This window comes from Asterias rubens, chromosome 4 (assembly GCF_902459465.1).
Source record: "Asterias rubens chromosome 4, eAstRub1.3, whole genome shotgun sequence".
NCBI classification, from domain to species: domain Eukaryota; kingdom Metazoa; phylum Echinodermata; class Asteroidea; order Forcipulatida; family Asteriidae; genus Asterias; species Asterias rubens.
Genome location: NC_047065.1, coordinates 22,497,040 through 22,517,508, shown reverse-complemented (window position 1 = coordinate 22,517,508; position 20,469 = coordinate 22,497,040). Strand labels below are relative to the sequence as shown.

The following is a 20,469-nucleotide window of genomic DNA, read 5'->3' as shown; positions in this document are numbered from 1 at the left end:
CTGATACATTGTTTAAAGCATTTACATTATTGGTTCATTGCAGCTGCTTACTTTAGCATTAAACTTTCTAAAAGTGAACAAAAAGAGTTACCTAATTCTGATAAAAATGATAGTTATTATTGTGATAATGATTAGATTTCATAATTTCATAAAAAATATTCACACTTTATACAATATGTAGACTTTCTGAACCTGATATATTGTTTAAAGCATTTAGAGCATGGGTTTATACTTGGTCTGCTCCCAACTAGTTAACCACTACGGCACTCAACTTTCAAAAGTGCAACAAAAACAAGATTGACCAAATTCTGGTACCAACTAGTTTTATAATCTGATTTTGGTAATTTTATATACTATAAGAAAGAAAATTACACTTTATACAATATGCAGACTTTCTGAACCTGATATATTGTTTAAAGCTTTTAGAGCATGGTAAATACCTTTTCTAATACCAACTAGTTAGCAATGCGACCATTAAAACATGCAACTTTTACCTAGAAGATTCCTGTTACAGAAAAATATATGTCCATCAATAACAAGTTGAATACAACAGTATTTTTGTTTTTTTATTCTGGCTATCAACAAATGTAGACACAGCAAAAAAGTATAAGAAGGTTTAGTTGCATATTTGTTTACTCCGAGTATTAAAAATTAGATTTTTTTTGAAACGCAAGTTTGCCACAAACAATGCTAAAAGCCACTCTTGGTAAGAAGATGCAGTACAACATAAAGACAGCAACACAAGTAGCTCGGCTGTTGTAAAAGCACCTACAACTTAAAATATATTACTTATACTCTTAAAATGAAAATACCAGGAGACGGAAAATTTAATTACAGTGATTTTGACACCTTGTTTGTTACAATCGGTTGAGTATTGTTGTCGCGGTGTGTGCTTACAGGTGAAAAGTGCCCATTTCCATTGTTGCAGTAACTCCTATTGACATGATTGATCTCTCCTCTGATTCAGCGTGAAGCTAATAGGGGGAATTTTAATATCAAATCTGCTCATTTGCATTCAACAAGAAGCTTTTTAAAATTCCCACTGTTGTCTTCACACTGAATCAAAGAGATGTCAATAGGAAGTACTGCAACAATGGAAATGGCACTTTTCACCTGTAAGCACACACCCCCACAACAATTCTCGACCGATTGTAAAAAAACAAAGTGTAAAAAATTTGCTGTCTTTAGTATAAAGCTATATTACTTTTATTAGTATAACAATGATGTGGGGTTGAACAAAAACAAATGGACTAGAGCAAGATTTGAACTAAACTCTAGATGACCGTGCTCTACCAAGGGTGGACTTCACAAAGAGTTTAGGCTAGTCTTATCTCGACTTAGGACAAGTTACTCGTCCTAACATAGGACTACCCAAACGTTTTTAATAACTCCTGGGACTAGACCTAAGTTAGGACTAGTTCTAACTCTTTGTGAAATGGACCCTTCAACTGAGCTATCTTGCCCTTTGTTGGCGATCTCTCCATTTCGTAAATCTTTGCAACCATAACCTGCAGCGCAGCCAAGAATCACACACACACACAAGCTTAAAACTCAACCTCGGAAGTGGCTACCCCTGGAAGGTCATTGTTTCAAATCCTGCTCTAGTCAATTTGCTTTTTGTTCAACCCCTAATCCTTTAAATTTACCCAATCAGTTTCCCTTGTAGTTTAAAATTTGAAATCTGAAATAAGCCACTTCGGAGTTCCAGCTGCGCATTTCTGTTACCGCTGACAACGCATTTTGTCTATCTCCAATAACCTTTGGACAATACCAGCGGGCATTGTCAAAAGATTACGGGAGATAGACAAAATCCATTGTCAGCAGTAACAGACATGCGCCACCGACATTCCGAAGTGGCTTATTCTGGTGGGTGATGGGTTGGTATTCCACCCAAGCGATTTGCTCATGGTTATTTTTTGTCACAGAACTTTGGAAATTGTCGAGTATACATCGAGAAGACGTGAGAAATGGTCATCCACTTATCTTGCCTTGTCTCTGGTTGACCCATGACCCTTTGTATGAGGCTGACTTTCTATAATCCATTCTCTAACTGTCCGGTATTCTGCATTCTCTCTGCCTCTACCATTCTCAGCGTATCCGCTATGATGCTCTTCTTCCACGCTCGGATTGCAAAGAAGATTTCGACCAAGTAAGCCAGAGAAGCAATGAAGCCAAATACCTGCACAAGAAACAACGAGGGAAGAGAGACAGACATTGAATGAAAAACCAATATTTTTTTTGACTGTGACACCATTTTGCTGATAAGATTGATACACACTGAAAATGAGCCCAGGCCGGTCCATCCAAACCAAGGGAAATCAGAGAGCGAATTTGATCGATAGCTTAAGTTAAAGGTTCTTTTTTAACCCGCTAAGCTACTATATAATTGCTTTCCCGCCCAAATGTGCATCCCTCAAGCCATGCATTAGGCTCAACCACCACCAGTAGTTCAGCATTCTGAAGACGAGCAGAGTATACTGTTTGAAACGTCGAGACCAAACCGGCTCTTTTTCAGAGCCAACACTCCCTCTAAGAGATTTAACACATGGTTGTACCCCCAAGTCTACTATTCATATTTATATTTATAGTTACTGTTATATAATTGCTACTGCTTTAGTATTTACAGGCTAGATATGCAGCTTCGTCTTCATGAACTGCCAGTTGCTTCTCAGCACATCTTTAAATTGCTCCTGGAGAAGGATCATGGCAATGGTCCCATAGAGCATCTGACACAACCCGAGAATCTTAATGACAACCTGAGCCACAAAGTACCAATCTAGATTGTCCGTCCGTGTCATAGTCAAATATAAGCAGTCACCGATGATGATAGGGGGTAGCCAGACAAGAACGAAGGACCACAGGAATCGTCCAAAGTAACGCTTAGTCTTGCTGAAATCCGGCTGGTTCCCCTCAGAGGCCTGCTGCGCAACGGCCCTCGCTTGGTGCCTGGCTATGCGTATTATGGCAGCATTCAGAGCAGTGATGACTGCAATCGATGCCAGAGCAACGGTATTGTTGACAATGAGAAACTTCCTCTTCAATGCACTGAAAAAACTACCCCTTTCATTGTTCTGACATTCTTGAATTGAAATGGAATAAACCGTTATGGCACTACTGAAGGCCAATGCAGAGACCCATGCCATGGCGATGACAATAACACAGATTCGTCCTGTCACTATGGTCGCATACTTTAAAGGTCGTGAAATCTTGATATACTTGTCCGCTGAGAAGCAAACCGCACAGTGGAAATAGCCAGAGTAAATGCAGCTTGTGATCAAAATGAAAAGAATGTTGCTTTCACAACTGCGGCGGTGGTGCGTGGAGACTCCTAGTAAAACAGACTCCATGGGCACCATGACAAATACGTAAAGAAGTTCGCTGAAGACAAGATTGGCCAAGAAGTAGTTTGAATAACTGTGCAGCTGCCTCTTCAGCACTATCACAATGAGAATCCAGAGATCAATAACGGACAACACGAAGAGCACAGGTGCTGAAAGAGTTATATCAATAATGCCCAGAGTTACTCTATCTACATTTTGATTCATGGTGAAGTGGCTTGGATCCACAGAGGGTCTGACAGCGGAACAATTTATGCTGATTCTTGATTCCAGTAAAGAACAGTTTGCGTAGCTTGAAACTAATCTTGTGAGATACTCAAAGGAGACTCCATTGCAGTGTCAAACACTCTCTTCTAAAAAACTCAATTCTAAGGGGGGGGGGGACACACCAAGATCACTGTTTTGTGACAGCATTCACATCTCCATCAGTACACAGATTTCTGTAGTCTGCCTTTTACTTCAGAGCGAAATGTAGTTGCGAAACGAGCAATAGCAGTCGAAATGTAGTTGTAAACGAGCAATAGCGGGAAGGATTTGATGGCGGCTATTAATTAGATGCTAGATTTAGAAGTAAAGTGACATCCAAAGAGTGGATACAATAAAACATATTTTGATTGTCAATCCATCCAGGCAAGCTACTTCCGTTAATTGTGGAGATCTTCCCTCAATCCAATCAGAAAATAATTTTGAAGCAAAACAACTAGTCTTAATTATAAGATCTGATTGACAAGATAAATAATGAAGCCACTCACACCCAAATCACTCCATTATTGGTTTCTTGGGCTCCCTTTATGTAGAATTTTAATTTGGCCTGCAGGGTTCTACGTAGAATTCTCAAAGCTGTGGGTGAAGTCTAGACCCATTTAGAAATTTTGCCTCAGTACACTGAATTGAAACGTGGGTCCTTGGAATCATTTTTTATTTTGGTGTTTATCTTTGGTATTAAATGCCCTACGTGATAAGTTTTACCTTCATGATTTATGCTAACTTGAACTAAAGCCTCCCCTTTCCCCCAACTAAAATAAATAAATCATTTTGAGCATCAGCTACAATTCACGCATATTTGACAAACAATTCGCACATATCAGCTTGATACACCAGCATGAGCCTTATGCACTGTTTGGATAGGGTGCATAAACAGACAAACTAACCAGGGTCAAATTTCATGGCTCTGCTTAACCGGCGAACTCTGTGCTTACGATCACGATTCCCCACTTACGTTCAAGCGCCGAATTTCTGTGCTACAAACGCGCAGATGCCGAAACTCGCCGCTAACCCTTGAAATACGCTTGCTGTAAGCACAGAATTCCCTGCTTCAAGCCAGTGGACACTATTGGTAATTGACAAAGACTAGGCTTCATAGTTGGTGTATCTCAACATATGCATAAAGTAACAAACCTGTGAAAATTTGAGCTCAATCGGTCATCGGACTTGCGAGATAATAATGAAAGAAAGAACACCCTTATCAAAAGGAGTTGTGCGCGTTTAGATGGTTGATTTCGAGACCTCAAGTTCTAAACTTGAGGTCTTGAAATCAAATTCGTGGAAAATTACTTCTTTCTCGAAAACTATGGCACTTCAGAGGGAGCCGTTTCTCACAGTGTTAATTACCATCAACCTCTCCCCATAACTTGTCACCAACAAAAGGTTTTATGCTAATAATTATTTTGAGTAATTACCAATAGTGTCCACTGCCTTGAAGTAAGCGCCGATTCTGTGCTTACGGTAAGCAGATCCATGTAATTTGGCAGCAGTAATGTATCTAGCATACCTAAACATGGCTTTATGGTGAGAACCCTGAGCGAGGAAAACTTTACAAGACCTCTGATTGACAATGTAATCTATGCAGTGACTCAAGTCCAAATGCAATATCCGTTAGTGGCTGGTACCTTAACTACTCAATTATTAAGTTTGGGAGATGTTTTGGCCAGCAGAACTTTTTTCTCACATGAATACAATGATCTATGGCTGAGCGGTTAAGAGCACCAAATTCAAACTCTAGTGTTTCTGATCAGCAGAGTGTGGGTTCGAATCCCCAGCCATGACAATGATCTATGGCTGAGCGGTTAAGAGCACCCAATTCAAACTCTAGTGTTTCTGATCAGCAGAGTGTGGGTTCGAATCCCCAGCCGTGGCACTTGTGTCCTTTAAAAGCAAGGCACTTCACCATTGCTCCCTCCTTCGGATGGGAGGTAAAGCCGTTGGTACCATGTGTTGTGTATTGCATGTAAAAGAACCCAGTGCACCTAGCGAAAAGAGAAGGGGGTTCACCCCGGTGTTCCTGGCTGTGGCTGCTGAATGCGCCGTAGCACCTTGTAAACCCTTATAAGGTGCACTGCATAATCGGGTCTCAGAATTCATAACTTTTAATAGCCTCTCTTTCTGTATAAACGTATATAGTAAGCGCATTGATGATTACCTTGTTGACAGATGCGTGCGCTAATACATCGGTATTATTATTGACAATGTAAACTATGCTGTCACTCAAGTCCCAATGCAATATCCGTTACTGGCTGGTACCCCGTATACCCCATTTTTAGTTTGCAGTGGTTCATTACAGTTCTAATTAACTTGGGAAATGCTTTGACCTGCAGAACTTTTCTCAAACGAATACAATGATCTATTGACCCCTTACACACACGTCACATATGACGACTGTGCCACTCTCACCATTTTGATCTGCAATATGGTTACGCATCGCTTAAAATGAGCACTTCACTGAATAACGCACAGTGACATTGCCCACCACTATGGCGCATGCAATATTATTTTAATGAAATTTCTTTGCAACAGTTCTCTTTATTCTGTACAGACAACATGAACAAAAAGGTTTGCCCTTGATGTCTGTACACAGATGAAGTTATTAACAGCAGTATGGTAACATGAGAGGCTGCCAGCTCATTTTTATTATTCAAGAAATTGAAATATTTTGTCAAAATGAAATAATGAAGAATCCTGTGGGACGGTCAACACATACCCAGCCCCATCCCTAAAAAGTAAGAAAAATAAAAACCCACACAATTGTTTACCTTTTTTGTTAGCTAAATCGAGAAGAATTACATAAGAACAGATGAGAACCTTTGTACAAAATGAGAACTTACTGCTGAGATAACGAGTACAGCATTGCCGAAAGTGTTAGCGACGATGTGGGCACCAGTGGTGAGCAACAGGAGGCAAGCTGCAGCACAGTAAACAATCTCCTGCAACAGATGAAAACAGAGTATAAACAAAAACAGAAAATATTACCATTTCAGAGTTCTTCCTTTCTGATCAGTGCATCAGGCTGAAGTGCCTCGCTCGCCATATGAGCCCCAGTTCATATTTCCGGCGAATGTAAAGCGGATTTTAACGTCACATGGCTGTTTTGCAGTGCGGTTTTTTTTGCAGGAGTTGAACAGTTGCGAATTATTCAATTCTTCAGTAAGTGGGTGTGGGGAGGGTGGGTTGAAGGGGGTGGGGGGGTGGGGAGGGGCTACATGAAGTTGAGATTTCATATCTACTTACCAGAACACTCCAGGGAATCTTGATCTTGTGTACAATTCCCGTCATATAGCCGATGATGAGGAGTGTTGTAATTAAAGCAAAGCCAGCGGAGGCCGCCTGGAAGTGCCAGTAGGACGACTCACCTGGAGGCTTGTTGGGAACTGCAGTCACGCATACAAAGGCTATAATGAGGCTGACCTGCAGGTCAAAGATCAAAGGCCAAAGAGAGGCAAAACAAGGTTATTGAGTTTGCTTCACATTATGGTCATTCCAAACATTGAGGCTGAGTCCTAAGCAAGTGAGGCCGTGTCCGAATTGGCGACTTCGGCTACAGCTACGGCTAGATCAGCGCGTCTGTCAGTGTTGAAGAACAGGCAGACGCGCGCGCCCTAGCCGTAGCTGCAGCCGAAGTCGCCAATTCGGACATGGCCTGACTTTAGCTTTCAGGTCTGCAATTTCGTAGAGGCCTCGGTCTCTGTTTTCTTGGACTTAGCCTTGGTGCCCCTACAAAAGTTTCACACAGACTTGAGGAGTTTCCATCGGAAAAGCCCTTTTTAAAATGAAAATGGCCTTGCCCTCTCAAAGATAAAAATTCCAGAACTCGGCTATTGAAGAATTAGACTTAGATTCAGCAACAGTCACTGATGAAGCCATTCATTTGAACACAACCCAACTTTAAACCTGGCAGTACTTTTACAGACTTTTATATATACTTTAGTGACTGCCTTAACCACTTCAGGGCAGAGAAGCTTGGTTAAATACCCATGTCTTTTTCAGAATAAAATCTTCTAATAGATTCGGCCATAGAAAAGGCTCTTTAAAGCTGAAAATATTGCCAGCAAAATCTGATGGCAATGTGAACGTTAAAGAAATATGCTGTTGCTGTTCTTGGGTTTTTTATATATTTTATTTCATTTGAAATTTTTTGTTTGAGGGGGGCGGGGAAAGACCACAGTTTCTACACTAACAAGGGAGCCTCTTTCTGTAAGGGTCAAATCATATGGCCATTCACACAATTTATTGGATGAATTACCAGTGTCCTTACAAACATACAATATATATTACAATAGTCCTACAAAGAAAAGACGAGAACAAAACCCACTTACAAAACAAAACAAAAAGGGATAGCACATAGCTAGACAAATGGAAGCAATTCCCGCCCAGATGCCTCGGTGAAGTTTGAGATCTGCAATCTACATATTATTTGCTTAGTCAGTAAATCTAGAGAAACTATTGTTTGTAACATTATACTGAAGGAAGCATTGTGTCCATTAGTCATACATCTCTGTGTGTCAAAGGTCACCGAGGTTGTGCAAATCAATGTGCATCTAAAGCTTAGTATTAACATGAGATGTTTTCATGAACAGTTTTCACTTTATGTCCGGTACGTTAGCACTCAATGAGCATTTCTAAATTTTTGTAACAGCCTTTGTAGTGGTTCCTTTTTGTAAAAGGCACTGAACACCTTTGGTAATTGTCAAAGACCAGTATTCTCACTTGGTGTATCCCAACATATATGCACAAAATAACAAACCTGTGAAAATGTTGACTCAATTGGTCATTGAAGTTGCAAGAAAACGATGAAAGAAAAAACACCCCTTTTGTACAAAATAGTGTGCTTTCAGATAGGGGCCCTAGGCACAAAAGGCTTCTTGCCAGAAGTCTTCTATTAGTATTATTTTAGTGAGAAATCACCTAGCCTTTCCCGAAAACTATGTTACTTCAAAAGGGAGTTGTTTCTCGCAATGTTTCATTCTATCAAAATCTCTCCATTGCTTGTTACCATGTTGTTACCAAGTAAGTTTATATGCTAACAATTATTTTGAGTGATTACCAATAGTGTCCAGTGCCTTTGATCTGAGAATCACCATCAATCACATGATTGTACTTGGTTGGTTCACATTTCATTCGTAACCTTAAATGGATCTGGGCTGAGCATGATTTAGCAAATTTAATTTCAAAAAAATCTACTCAGGCTTAGCTGTGGAAACTTAAGAGGCATTATATAGGCCTAATTATTAACTAACTGTTTGCAACTTGACTGTTTGCATTCTGGATTATTGTACTGAAAAATGAGTCATGGTCTAATCGGTGGATGTTTAATGTTTGTTCGGAGACCGTAACTTCATCCACCACCAGAATCTTGACAATCATGATCCACCAGAGCGATTGAAATCCTTTAATCTTAATCTCAAGTTTTTATCTGTTTGAATAACGGTTTGGATACATGTATTGCACAACTCAGAATGAACTTTCAGCCGCGTGTCTTTTAGAATCCTCTAAGAACTCTAAACTCAGGACATCTTTTCAAACCTGTACATTTTGAAAAAAATATCAGCTGAAAAAATCTGGGCAGTTTAAGTATAAAGAGAAATCCAGACATGAGACGAGACCAAAAAAAAAAAAAAAAAAAATGGGGTCGGGGGGTTTTGAATGGTCGGGCGGGACGATCAACAATTTTTTTTTTATGTGGCCTAAATATAATTCAGTTGAAAAACATAAGAGAGTTAGACTTGTTCAGTAGAAAGTTAAAATAATAAAACAGTATTTGGGAAAAAGACAGAACAAAGATAAAGATGACCAGCTACGAAGAGGCAAAAAGGTGGGTTTTGAGAGCACGTTTGAAGGTTCTAACGTGTCTGGCCACAAAACACCTGGTAGAAACACCTCAACAAAAATGAAATTAATATTCTTTATCCCGATTGTAAATCAATGTCCTTGGGTCGTCTGTCAAGTGTCCTTGGGTCGTCTGTCAAGTGTCCTTGGGTCGTCTGTCAAGTGTCAATCCTAAATTACAAGCCCTGAATGTATTAATATTTAAACCAATTCAATGAATGAAAAGGTGTGGGTGGCTAGTTTTCACACAGTAGTCAGGTTTTGAAGTGGCCTTAACCTCGATTGAAGAGTCTTTTAGATTTGGATTGTAGACAAGCCATATGGCAATTTCTGAAGAGGTTTTTTTAAGAGTATAGGCCGATTGCCCGGTAGCTAGAAGCAGTTCAAATCCTATGTTTAGCAGCGGGTCCCGCAATGATATATGTTTAATTTACATCGGGATAAAGAATATTAATTTCATTTTTGTTGAGGTGTTTCTACCAGGTGTTTTGTGGCCAGACACGTTAGAACCTAGTTGTGTCATCAATCGCAAAAACAACAAAAACGGGGAAGACAAACGATTATACAAACTTTTTTACATGTAGCTCAGGTCTTAACCTCGATGTGAGAGTCTTTCCTGCGTTGACTGCTGACAAGCCATATTGCAATTTGTCAAGAGGTTTTTTCAATTTTTTTTTTAGGTGTTTCTACCAAAATTGATGCCAGACAAATAACCAGGTCATTTCATCAATTGCAAAAATAACCCATCAAAGGGGGGCAAACAAATGATACAAAACTTGTGTATATTAGTAGCTCAGGCATTGAGGTGCAGAAATAATTGCTTAAAAAAAATTTCCATGAAAATTTGTAGCTTCAGTTACCTCTCAATGACCTGGTCCTGTTCTTTTGTTGAGTGGTCCTGTTGCTTTGTTTGTGTGCTTTCTGCTTTTCTCTGTCCATAACCACTTGACTGCTTATGGAACAACAACAACTAGGCCTATACCTGTATGTGTGTTGAGTTGTTATTTAGCCTTCAAGACTCTACTAGTGGTTGAACAATCAGGCCATAACTGATATTGCATATCTGTAAATAATTTTCTGCCTGTTAAGTTGGGGGCCTACATGTACCTGGTTAAAAACCAGATATCCAGATGTACATTATTTTTCTTTTAATTATTAAGAGGTTTGCTAATTCTATATTAATCCCTGGCTTACTTGCTTTTTTTTTTAATAGACACGCTAGATAGGTGACGGTGTGGACCGCACCATTTTCATCCACATTGTATTATTTACACCATGCTTTTTCTGTGTGCTTTTTGCCTGTGGAGCTGCCAACTTCTATTTGACAGCTTCTGCTACATTTTAATACCTGTTCATGTGTGTTGAGTTCAGTTGTTATTTAGCTTTCAAGACTCTGCTAGGGTGGAAACAGCAGGCCACTGAGTATTTTTTTGCTTCTAAAATAAATGGTCAATTTCACAAAATACTTTCTATTTTAGAACTAGTGGTCCTAGGCAATGCTAAGAAGAGATAGGAGTCTTAAGACTAGTCCACGACTCCACGTCAATACCAGTTACAGGTCCTAACTTAAGATGTAAAGTATCTCTTTGTGAAATTGGCCCCAGAAGAAGTACCTCATTTTGTCTGCTGGACTTTAGGCTACATTCATTCAATAATAACCCCTGGCAACAACCCAATTTTTATTGTTAAATATTTGATGCGCTGGAGATACCGCAGCGCTTTTGTTACTAGAATCACAGTCCAATAGTCCAAAATCTTTCATTACCCAACTTAAAATGCCTACTTAAAAATTGAATGGATACTGAATTCCATCACATTCATTTCCCAATCTTTTATTGTTTGTCTAGGAACAAAAGGGGGTAACGTGTAGAATATTCTTGGATTTCAACCAAATACTTCTGTAAATAAAATTGGGAATCGACCCAATCTTAAAAAAAACTACTTTTTTTGTTCACCATAAATGATTTCTTAAATTTTAATCGAAATTTAAAATCAGTCCTCCCCTTTGTAGTTTTAGAACATGAATCTTGAAGACTAGGGCCTATGGGGGTATGAGTTGAAACTGATTCAGTTTTCTGCAAAGTTCCACTTTAAGAAAGAGTAACCATTTGAATTAAATCATCGACTAAAATAAAACCTGAAGAAATTCCTATAATTATTATATTTTCGCTTGACGGAAAACTTGACGGAAAAATTTGACAATGAAAAGCTTGAAACGCTTGGAAAACTTGCTCACAAATTGCAGAGTTTTAACATTCAAAAATAAAGTACTCAAAACAATATCTTGAATCTTTGAGGTGAATTTATTGTTAATTTCATTTTTATGTGGTGCCCTACCTAAAATTGCCAGCTACATACCAGCACTTTTACAAAAGTTCAATCATACTGGTCCCCTTACTTCTGTAATTAAATTGTAACCCTTAAAAAAAATGATGCTTTGCATTTTGCAGCATTGAACAAACTACTTTTTCGTTCATTGTGAATAAAAAACATTTTTTTATTTAAAATCAAAATGAGACTGCTTTGGGTTGAAATGACTTGAGTGAAAAAGTGGTGGATAACTTTCCGTATGGCGCCACCACTTTTTCACTCATTTTTACAAAAAGGGATATCTCATTGAGGTAAATTAGATACTATATTATTTCATATCGAATGAAAAAGTGGTGGCGCCATACGGAAACTTTTCCAAAGTGGTGGCCAGTTCAGTTGAGTTACATAAACTTTAAAGTATTCCACCCCAATCTACAAATCAAATGTTTGATAAAATCATACAAATCCACACAAATATAATAAACATTAACATTGAAATGAAATTATTTCAAGTATAAAGGTGACCCCCTCAATGTTGTGTACATAAAAACCAAAGGAAAAGAAATACACTTAACTAAAAACAGTCAAGAAAGTGAACATGTTTCAAAAGTTAAGTGAATTGCATTTATGAGGAAAACATTTAAACAGGCAGCAGCCGTATACAGTATAGTCAAAATTAAACATGTTTTTTCAAAGAAGTGATTCAAAAGATAGCGCTTTTTAGACAAAGTGTCTACACAATCGATTTTCTCTCATGGAATGAGTCAAAGCATATGGAGGAGGCTATCGGGCGAGAGGAAGGGAGTAGCAGAACCAGCAAGCAGCAGGATGATGGAGGGCCGCCAACCCGGGTGTGTGCAGGGCCCCCATTGACTGCATGCAGTGCAGGGCTCCTGCACATTTTTTACATTCTAAAAAAAAACTTTAAAATTTAGACTTTACCACTTCTGAAACTTCCAGTATTCCCTCCGGTAATGCCAGATACCGCAGCCCCGTCGGAACTTCAGTCAGCGAACTTATGGAAGGCAAAGTTATCTGCTTTTTGTCTGACATCTTCAAGAATTGCTGAAATTTTCAGCTTTTTTGTTAGCAGAAAGAGAGTGAGAGAGTGATGTTTCCGTCCGTGTTCACACGTTGTTTACTATACTGTGTATGAATTACGCAAGCGATTCTTTCACGACACCCAGACGTCTGTATTTGATAACTAGATATAGTTGCATGCAGTCTACTGAAGTTCGCATTACGGTGTCCCATGAACGCAATTACAAACATGTGAAAAGTTTCAAACAAAATATCTTTCCTTAAAAGACTTAGATACATGTATAGGACTGGACTTTTTTTCGATGGACGAATAAAATTTTAAAAAAGACATCTACAACACCAACCATTATTTGGGCAAGGCGGGAGGTGGGTTCGGGTCTAACAGTGCAACCCACCAGCCGCATGGAGACACTTTGAACCCTGATTTACCAGTTTAAAGATTTTGTACAGCTTCACAGAGATTGACCGTTTTCCCTTCAATGACCAAAAAACTTTGCTATGACTTTCAATTAAAATAAACCATCAATAATAACAGCAAAAAAACACCATAATTTTAAATTTGTTTAAAAAATAACAAAATGTGATTTTGGTTCGGGGGGGGGGTGAATATCATGGCTGGCCAAGTAAGGGCACGGTGGAGACACAGGAAAAAAACTCCCAAATAAAAACGAAAAAACAATCCACAAATTTGTTACACTGTTCTTTGGTATAAAATAATATTTATTACATCTGGTGTTGATCATTTGATATGTACACACATGTTTTGATTAAACGCACTCTCTTAAAAGCAAAACATCAACATAAAAACCTTATTTATTTAACATTTACATATACTTTAAACAGTTTTTAAAACCAACAAAACTTGTCTTTCACACTAGTTTATAATCACCTTGTGATGCTATTTCTGATTTCATAATATGCTTGAATGTGAACATTTCTGTCGTAGTTGTGTCACAGCAAAACAGTTTGTATCTCCCAAAACAGCCCTTATTAAAGCAATCGCACAACATCGGTAAACAGTATTGTCCAAAGGCCCACATTTAGTGTATCCCAACTTATACATAAAATAACAAACCTGTGAAAGTTTAGGCTTAATCGGTCATCGGAGTCGGGAGAAAATAACGGGAAAACCCACCCTTGTTTTTCACGATTACCTTCTGTAAACCCTGTAAGTTATTTGTAAATCTATGAACTTTTAATTTTTGTTTTGTTCAGAAAGAATGGCCCAGATGAATTGATCAATATTTGTTTGCACTGCACAATTTTGTGCAAGACACAATGTTTTAAAGAAATTGAGATACATTTTTTGCACCAGTGCAATGATATAAATGGTGTTCAAATAATAATAGTATTTGTTGCAATAAAGTCCTACTAATTAATTTGATTATTGTCATATGTTGTGTCTCTAAATGTGTTTGCTGCTTAATATCATTTAATAAAGCATAAACAAACGGTAACACATGAGCACAGAAACAATGAAAACTAACAAATGGTTTAAACTTCAAAATTTCAAATCTTTTAAATCAGTTGGCTTTCAGAATAACAAATCATTTTGAGATATATATTTGGCCTTGCGGTTTCTTCTAAATAGATAAATGTCTTGCTTTATATTCTACTACCCTGGAGTATATTTTTGGAATGTGGGAGACTTCTCAGTTCGTCTCTTAAATTTGTTTTTGTTAAATCCCCTACCTCCCCCCCCCAAAAAAAAAAAAGGTATAAAACTATTTACAGTCCTCTTGTTTAGGTTAAAGTGTTAATTCTGTAATATTTGTTTCAACTATTATGGCTCTTCTCATATACCCTTTATACACTACAAAACAACTTGGATTAATCCCGGAGAAAGTTAAACCCATACTCCATCCATCTTATTTTCAATTGTATACATGTAAATATATAAATATAATGTTTTGTATACAAACACTTGCTTTAGCGAAGATAACACACAGGTTTTTTTTTACCCTCCAGGTAAAATTCTACCGGTAATTCCCCAGAAATTTCCCATGGTTAACAAATTGATTAATACATAAATAATTTAATTGTTTTTAAAGCTTCATCAGGAATGAGGATCACACTTTTTGTGTAATATCTTGTTTACAAATTTGAGTTTGTCAAGAAAAGGGCATCTCTCACAATTGATCAAAATTGAGTAGGAAGTGCTTTTATCTTTCAGTTCAGGGCCCAATTTCATGGCTCAAAGCGTTTAATCCAGCAACATCACCTGAAGTTCTCCTCTCTTACGACGGACTGTCCAGGCACAAAATATTTCTGGGCAGATTTAAGCGTTAGGAGAATAGGCTGATGAAGCTGGTCGTATACGTCGATGGGGCTCGGGAAAGGGTTCATATACAGCGTCTTCATTGGGAAGTCGATCTTGGTTGTGGAATTGTAGAGGCCGTCAAAGTCGAATCGTCTGGCAGAGGCTATTGGAGGAAGACGCAGATCTGAGAGAGGAAGGAGGGAATATACAAATTGAGAAAGATAAGTTTGATTGATGAAATAAACAAAAAGTCTGTCCCGAGCAAATTTTGCTCATCCGGCTGGTGTTTATATCTGGTTTCCTTGGAACTAAACAACTGAGACTGTTTGTATTCGCCCTTGACAAAATGCCAGTCCATCACAGTTTACACCTCAGCTCTCACTGGTACCCATTTGTACTCCTGGGTGGAGAGAATCAATTATGATAAAGTGCCTTGCTCAAGGACACTTCGCAACTGACCAGGCCGGGAAGCAAACCCACATTCCCAGCAACAATATACCACAAAGTACTAACATGAAATGATTAAACATGAAATGATATCAGTGGAACTTACCAGCTACTTGTGTTGTTTCTCTGTGGGGCCTGCATTGGCTAGTGTGAGTCTCACCTAGTCGGACTAGGCTTGGTTTACTGAAATCAGGGGAGAGGGGAGGGGGAGAGAGAAAATAAAAGAAATACATTAATTAATGCATCTATTTATCTTTATGCTCATAGGCAAAGTTCTAGGAGCAGCAGTACTCGGACTGGAGCCTTGCATGTGGATTGGGTTTCTCAGTCCCAACCTGGGCCCAATTTCATGGAGCTGCTAAGCACAAAAATTTGCTAAGCATGAAATTTCTTCCCAGATAAAAACAGGATTACCAGCCAAATTTCCATTTGTTGCATAGTGCTTGTTACTGGTATTCAGCTTTTGTTTGCTTATCCTGAAAATCACATGAAAATTTGGTTGGTAAACCTGTTTTTATCAAGGAAGACATTTCATGCTAAGCAAATTTTTGTGCTTAGCAGCTTTATGAAATTGGGCCCTGACTGAATGGGTTTTCCCTAAAAGTTTGCTTTCCTCCCACTTCCAAAAACTGAAAATTCTATATTGTCTTCTTTACCAAAAGTTGGTGTGATTTTTCCGTTGGGATGCTTAGCAAACTATATAAATCATATTCATAATTTGTATTAATAATTTAGGTAGTTGTTCTAATCCACTTTCATTCATTCATTCAAACTTATACTTATTTCTATACTTCATGAAAACAGAGTACAAACAATGTTTTCTAAGGAATAACCAATTAACAGAAAGCTATTTAACCACCAGGGGTAAAAACACCAAACATTCATCTGTACATTGAAGAATGCACTGGAAAAAGATACTAAAATAAGCAGAATCTGCAAAAAAAAAAACATTTTGTACAAATTCTGATATTTGAAAAGGAGCTCAAACCTGCGCAAAAAGGTTAATAAAGGGTTTGCGTAGTGAACAAAAGATGGAGAAATCTTTACCTTTTCCTGATTCTGAGAAAGGATAGCATGATGGGCAAGATAGAAAAGAGCAAGATATAACAAAAAATGGAATTAATAAATTGCAACAAATACTTCAATCTCACATTTAGTGGCTGTTGTATACTTGCAGACTGGAGGAAATAGTAATGATAAAATATTTACATTATGAACACTATATGTGAAGGTGAGTGGCCTGGTGCACCCTACTTAAACCCTGGTGTTGTCCCGAGTGTGGGTTCAGCACTGGTCATGGCCTATTTGCCAAAAGCAAGACAGTAAAAGCAGGTTTCCAAGGTCAATTAAAGTTCTGTAATACAACCATTTTCCAATAGATCAAGTCCTCATGAAAGGGGAAAAATATTAAGACCAAGGCTACAACTCTGAAAGCAGTTTAAATTGGTTTTCTTTCTTATATTAGATAGTTAGATTTGTTGTGCAAAACTGCCATTAAAAATACATTATTTAGGGAATAACAGTGCGAGTACCCGGTCTTCACTGCGTGGTAATGACCGGGTTGGTGGCTGGCGCCAGCCATTAATAAATACCTTTTTTAGCAAATTAAACGGCTAAAATTGTCAAAATTTTGTGACTTTTCTCTCGGCGGTACTTCCAGACATGTTGAGGGGCCATACTTGAGCTTTTGATGGTTCCCATCTCTTTCGTGCATTAATCACATTACTGATCTTTGAGACCAGTGACTCTTTGAAATAATGATCTGTTCAGCACCTTCACTGGGGTCAAAGGAGGCAAATGATTGGACGATAGCTGTTCCTTGTGCATTAAAACGCGCGCATGAGCTCGGCGTCAGTTTATACGCACGCACATGTTACACGCGCGCACTCAAAATTGAAGTTTTGCAATGAAACTAACAGGGATATAAATAAGCGTACGATACAGTGCAACGCGCAAGGTTTACACAATGTATGCTGATTTAGTGGCCACTTATTCGCTATTTTCCAAAGCCGGTCTTTATACCACCGTTGACACTCCCACACGTGACCGGGTTTTGACCAATCAGAGACTTGAAACCGTCCAAGGTATTTATTAATAAAAATTAATTATTTTGAGTAATTAACAATAGTGTCCAGCGGCTCTGCAAGAGGTGAATGTAAATTGCATTATAAAGTCTGTGCCACACTATTCTGTGCCAAATGCCATTATTTTCATATATTTCTGAAGTGCAACTTTTGGTAAAATTTGTTTCATTCTTTACTCTGTATCTTGTTTTTACCAATCTCTCCAATACCTTTCTGGTGTGCGGCGTTTCTTCTTCATCCTTTTAAGCAAGCAATGAATTAATTTGAAGAGAAACAAAAAACAGAGAAAATTACTACTTGGAGCAAATAAAACTATAAATATTTCTAACTAAATACAGTGTCACTGTTGAGGGCAATCAATAATTGTACAGTGAAAAACTGAAAAATTGTGGACTTAATTAAAATATTGCAGACAAGAAATTGACTGAAAATAACACAGCATTAAAGAATAGCCTAAAATCAAGATTTAATAAAAAGTTTTAAAAATCCTTAAAATACATGAAGCAGCAAGGTCTTTCCCAAATAACTGCAAACATTTTCTCGTTTTTGAATAACTGTTTTGTCAAAACGAAGTAATTGTGCAAAACATGTCAAATGTTTCTTTGTTCAACCTAAGTTCATGAAAGTAACTAATACAATAGATACCTCTGAAGTTCATCCCAAAGCTCGCTGAATGAGTAAAGAATTAAAAAAGAAAGTAAAGAATTAGAAAGTGGAGTCTAACACACAAATGCACAATGTTACTTTTTATAGTTTGCAATGGAACCAAGTTGCAGCAATACAGAAGCAGCCTCACTCCTCTAAAGAGTATATCATGCCTAATTTAAAGGAACACGTTGCCTTGAATCGGTCGAGTTGGTGTATGAAAAGCGTTTTGTAACCGTTTGTTATAAAATGCATATGGTTAGAAAGATGTAGTAAAAGTAGAATACAATGATCTACACAAATATGCCTCGAAATTACGCGGTTTTCTCTTTACCTCGTCCAATAACACGGTCAGCCATTTATGGGAGTCAAAATTTTGACTCCAATAAATGACCGACCGTGATAGTTCGCGATGAAAAAAGAAAACCATGCAATTTTGAGTGATACTTGTGTGGATCATTATACTCTACTTTTAAAACATCTTTCTAACCATATGTATTTCATAACAAACGGTTTCAAACGCTTTTTATAGACCAACTCGTCCGATCCAAGGCAAAGTGTTCCTTTAAAGGTAAGGTCAGGGTAGGGTAAGGTAGGTCAACATATAGTTGATTTACAGGCAAAAACTGTTAAGAAAGACACAATAAAAGCCAAATGAGAAAGTTTCAGCCGAAAACAGTGTCTACTTGCTGAGCAAAAAAAAAAAAAAAAACTGTCACAATATTTTCACAAGAATGGTCGAATCCATCCACGTTTTAGCGAGGCATCAGCGGGTATTAATGGCATCTCTAGCAGCAGCATTCACAAAAAGATGCGAACCCTCAGAAATCTGCGGAACTGTTCAAAGTTTAACGCGATTCAGAACTGCAATGCCTTGTGGGAAGGCATATGGGGCAGTTTACTTTGCGATGTATGTTGTCATGCACAACTCGCGCACGCATCGCCTATGTCATTGTGTGGGTTCAACAGCGCCCTCTCTCGATATTATGCTATTCGCGCCCACCTTATGAATCGTTTTTAATTTTTAAATGATATTGGGTGAGAGTTATCCAAACCATATTGAATTGAATGGAATTCTTTCTCAAAACAGTTGTTACTATCAACAGCTACAGTGCTCCTCACCAAGTAGGTTTTATTTTGTCATTAATAGTTGGAGTATTTATTCATCTATTACCCAACCTGTAACCTGTAATATCACACTCAATGTATATTTGGTTTGTGGTAACACCATGTGTGTATCTACTTGCCAGGTAGATTTGTTCTTAGGGAACTGTCTTGCTTTATTCTACTGCCGTGGAGTAGATAATCAGAGGTTCGGGAGACTTCTCAGTTCTGAAAAGAACTGTCCTGCTTTTTAACTATTACCAGGGCGGATGGTATAGAAATTAGACTGGACTACTACTTTAGCTTATAGGATCGTAATTAACTGTACTGCCGCGGAGTCAGTTCTGAAATTGGTCTCAACATTTCGACTAGCTTGCTCTAGTCATCGTCAGGAGACTGGACAGAGAAGTCTCCCGAACCTCCGATTATCTACTCCACGGCAGTAGAATAAAGCAAGACAGTTCCCTAAGAACAACTCTACCTGGCAAGTAGATACACACATGGTGTTACCGCAAACCAAACATACATTGATACCTCACCATGCAATGCCTCAAATCCTATACACTCAATGTAAAGAACAAAAAGTTCAGAAAGACCGATTTTCATTAGACCAGCCATTACAAATTTAGGACTTAAGAATTAATAACAAAACAAATTGAAATACCTGGGTGTTTTGTGCTCTCCAGAAAGGCTTTTGAAAAAAAATGGAAAACTCTTCATTATTTGTCTCAGAGAACAATACCTCCTAGATTTTTGAACTTGCAAAATTGAAAAACACAAATTGGTGCCGTTTCCAGTAAAAATCCACAAGGACAATGTGCTGTTACAAATATTTCGTGAACAAGTCCGAAGACAAATAGAAAAGACAGCAAAACACCCAACAGAGCGATGCACACATACACGAACTGACAGAGTTATAAAAAACTGGAGAGCGTTTGAAGAAAAGAGAAAGTATTTGGTATATACCTGAACTTGGAGTCAAGGAAAAAACTGCAAAGAACAGGGGGGAAATAATAAAATTGTAATTTTCAAATTCTATAAAGGAAATATAAGCTAAACTTGTCTACCCACATGACGATGACATTAGTCTTTTAAAAATGTAAAGCAATTGAAAACTCTAAGATATTTTGACCATTCAACA

The 20,469-nt window shown here is 38.0% G+C and overlaps 2 protein-coding genes across 11 annotated transcripts in view; both read right to left on the bottom strand.

Annotated features, from left to right (window-relative positions):
• Positions 1-1,385: 1,385 nt before the first annotated feature.
• LOC117289293 (CKLF-like MARVEL transmembrane domain-containing protein 4) lies at positions 1,386-13,294 on the bottom strand. Its single transcript, XM_033770354.1, has 4 exons — positions 12,690-13,294; positions 6,843-7,019; positions 6,440-6,538; positions 1,386-2,179 (listed from the first exon to the last, which is right to left on the bottom strand). The coding sequence occupies exons 1-4, from the start codon at positions 12,798-12,800 to the stop codon at positions 2,033-2,035; spliced, it is 534 nt and encodes a 177-aa protein (XP_033626245.1). The 5' UTR covers positions 12,801-13,294; the 3' UTR covers positions 1,386-2,032.
• Positions 13,295-13,931: 637 nt separating this feature from the next.
• Positions 13,932-20,469, bottom strand: part of LOC117289250 (WD repeat-containing protein 97-like) — a 41,626-nt gene continuing 35,088 nt past the window's right edge. For 4 of the 10 annotated variants that reach the window (XM_033770279.1, XM_033770283.1, XM_033770282.1 and 1 more), the window contains 7 exons: positions 20,295-20,318; positions 19,993-20,019; positions 18,225-18,248; positions 17,789-17,818; positions 16,543-16,554; positions 15,602-15,678; positions 13,932-15,232 (listed from right to left, as the gene is read on the bottom strand). In XM_033770279.1, coding sequence (XP_033626170.1) covers positions 15,006-15,232; positions 15,602-15,678; positions 16,543-16,554; positions 17,789-17,818; positions 18,225-18,248; positions 19,993-20,019; positions 20,295-20,318 — 421 coding nt within the window. In that variant the 3' untranslated portion in view covers positions 13,932-15,005. The remainder of the gene's footprint in view (positions 15,233-15,601; positions 15,679-16,542; positions 16,555-17,788; positions 17,819-18,224; positions 18,249-19,992; positions 20,020-20,294; positions 20,319-20,469) is intronic. The other 6 variants (XM_033770280.1, XM_033770285.1, XM_033770281.1 and 3 more) reach the window with 5 other exon arrangements.

Excerpts from the sequence above, each read along its gene's own strand:
- LOC117289293 (XM_033770354.1), bottom strand. The coding sequence starts at position 12,800 with ATGTCAGACAAAAAGCAGATAACTTTGCCTTCCATAAGTTCGCTGACT. Across the intron at positions 6,539-6,842 it reads AGATTCCCTGGAGTGTTCTG|GAGATTGTTTACTGTGCTGC; the intron begins GTAAGTAGATAT and ends CATCTGTTGCAG. Across the intron at positions 2,180-6,439 it reads CTGTACTCGTTATCTCAGCA|GTATTTGGCTTCATTGCTTC; the intron begins GTAAGTTCTCAT and ends TTTCTTGTGCAG.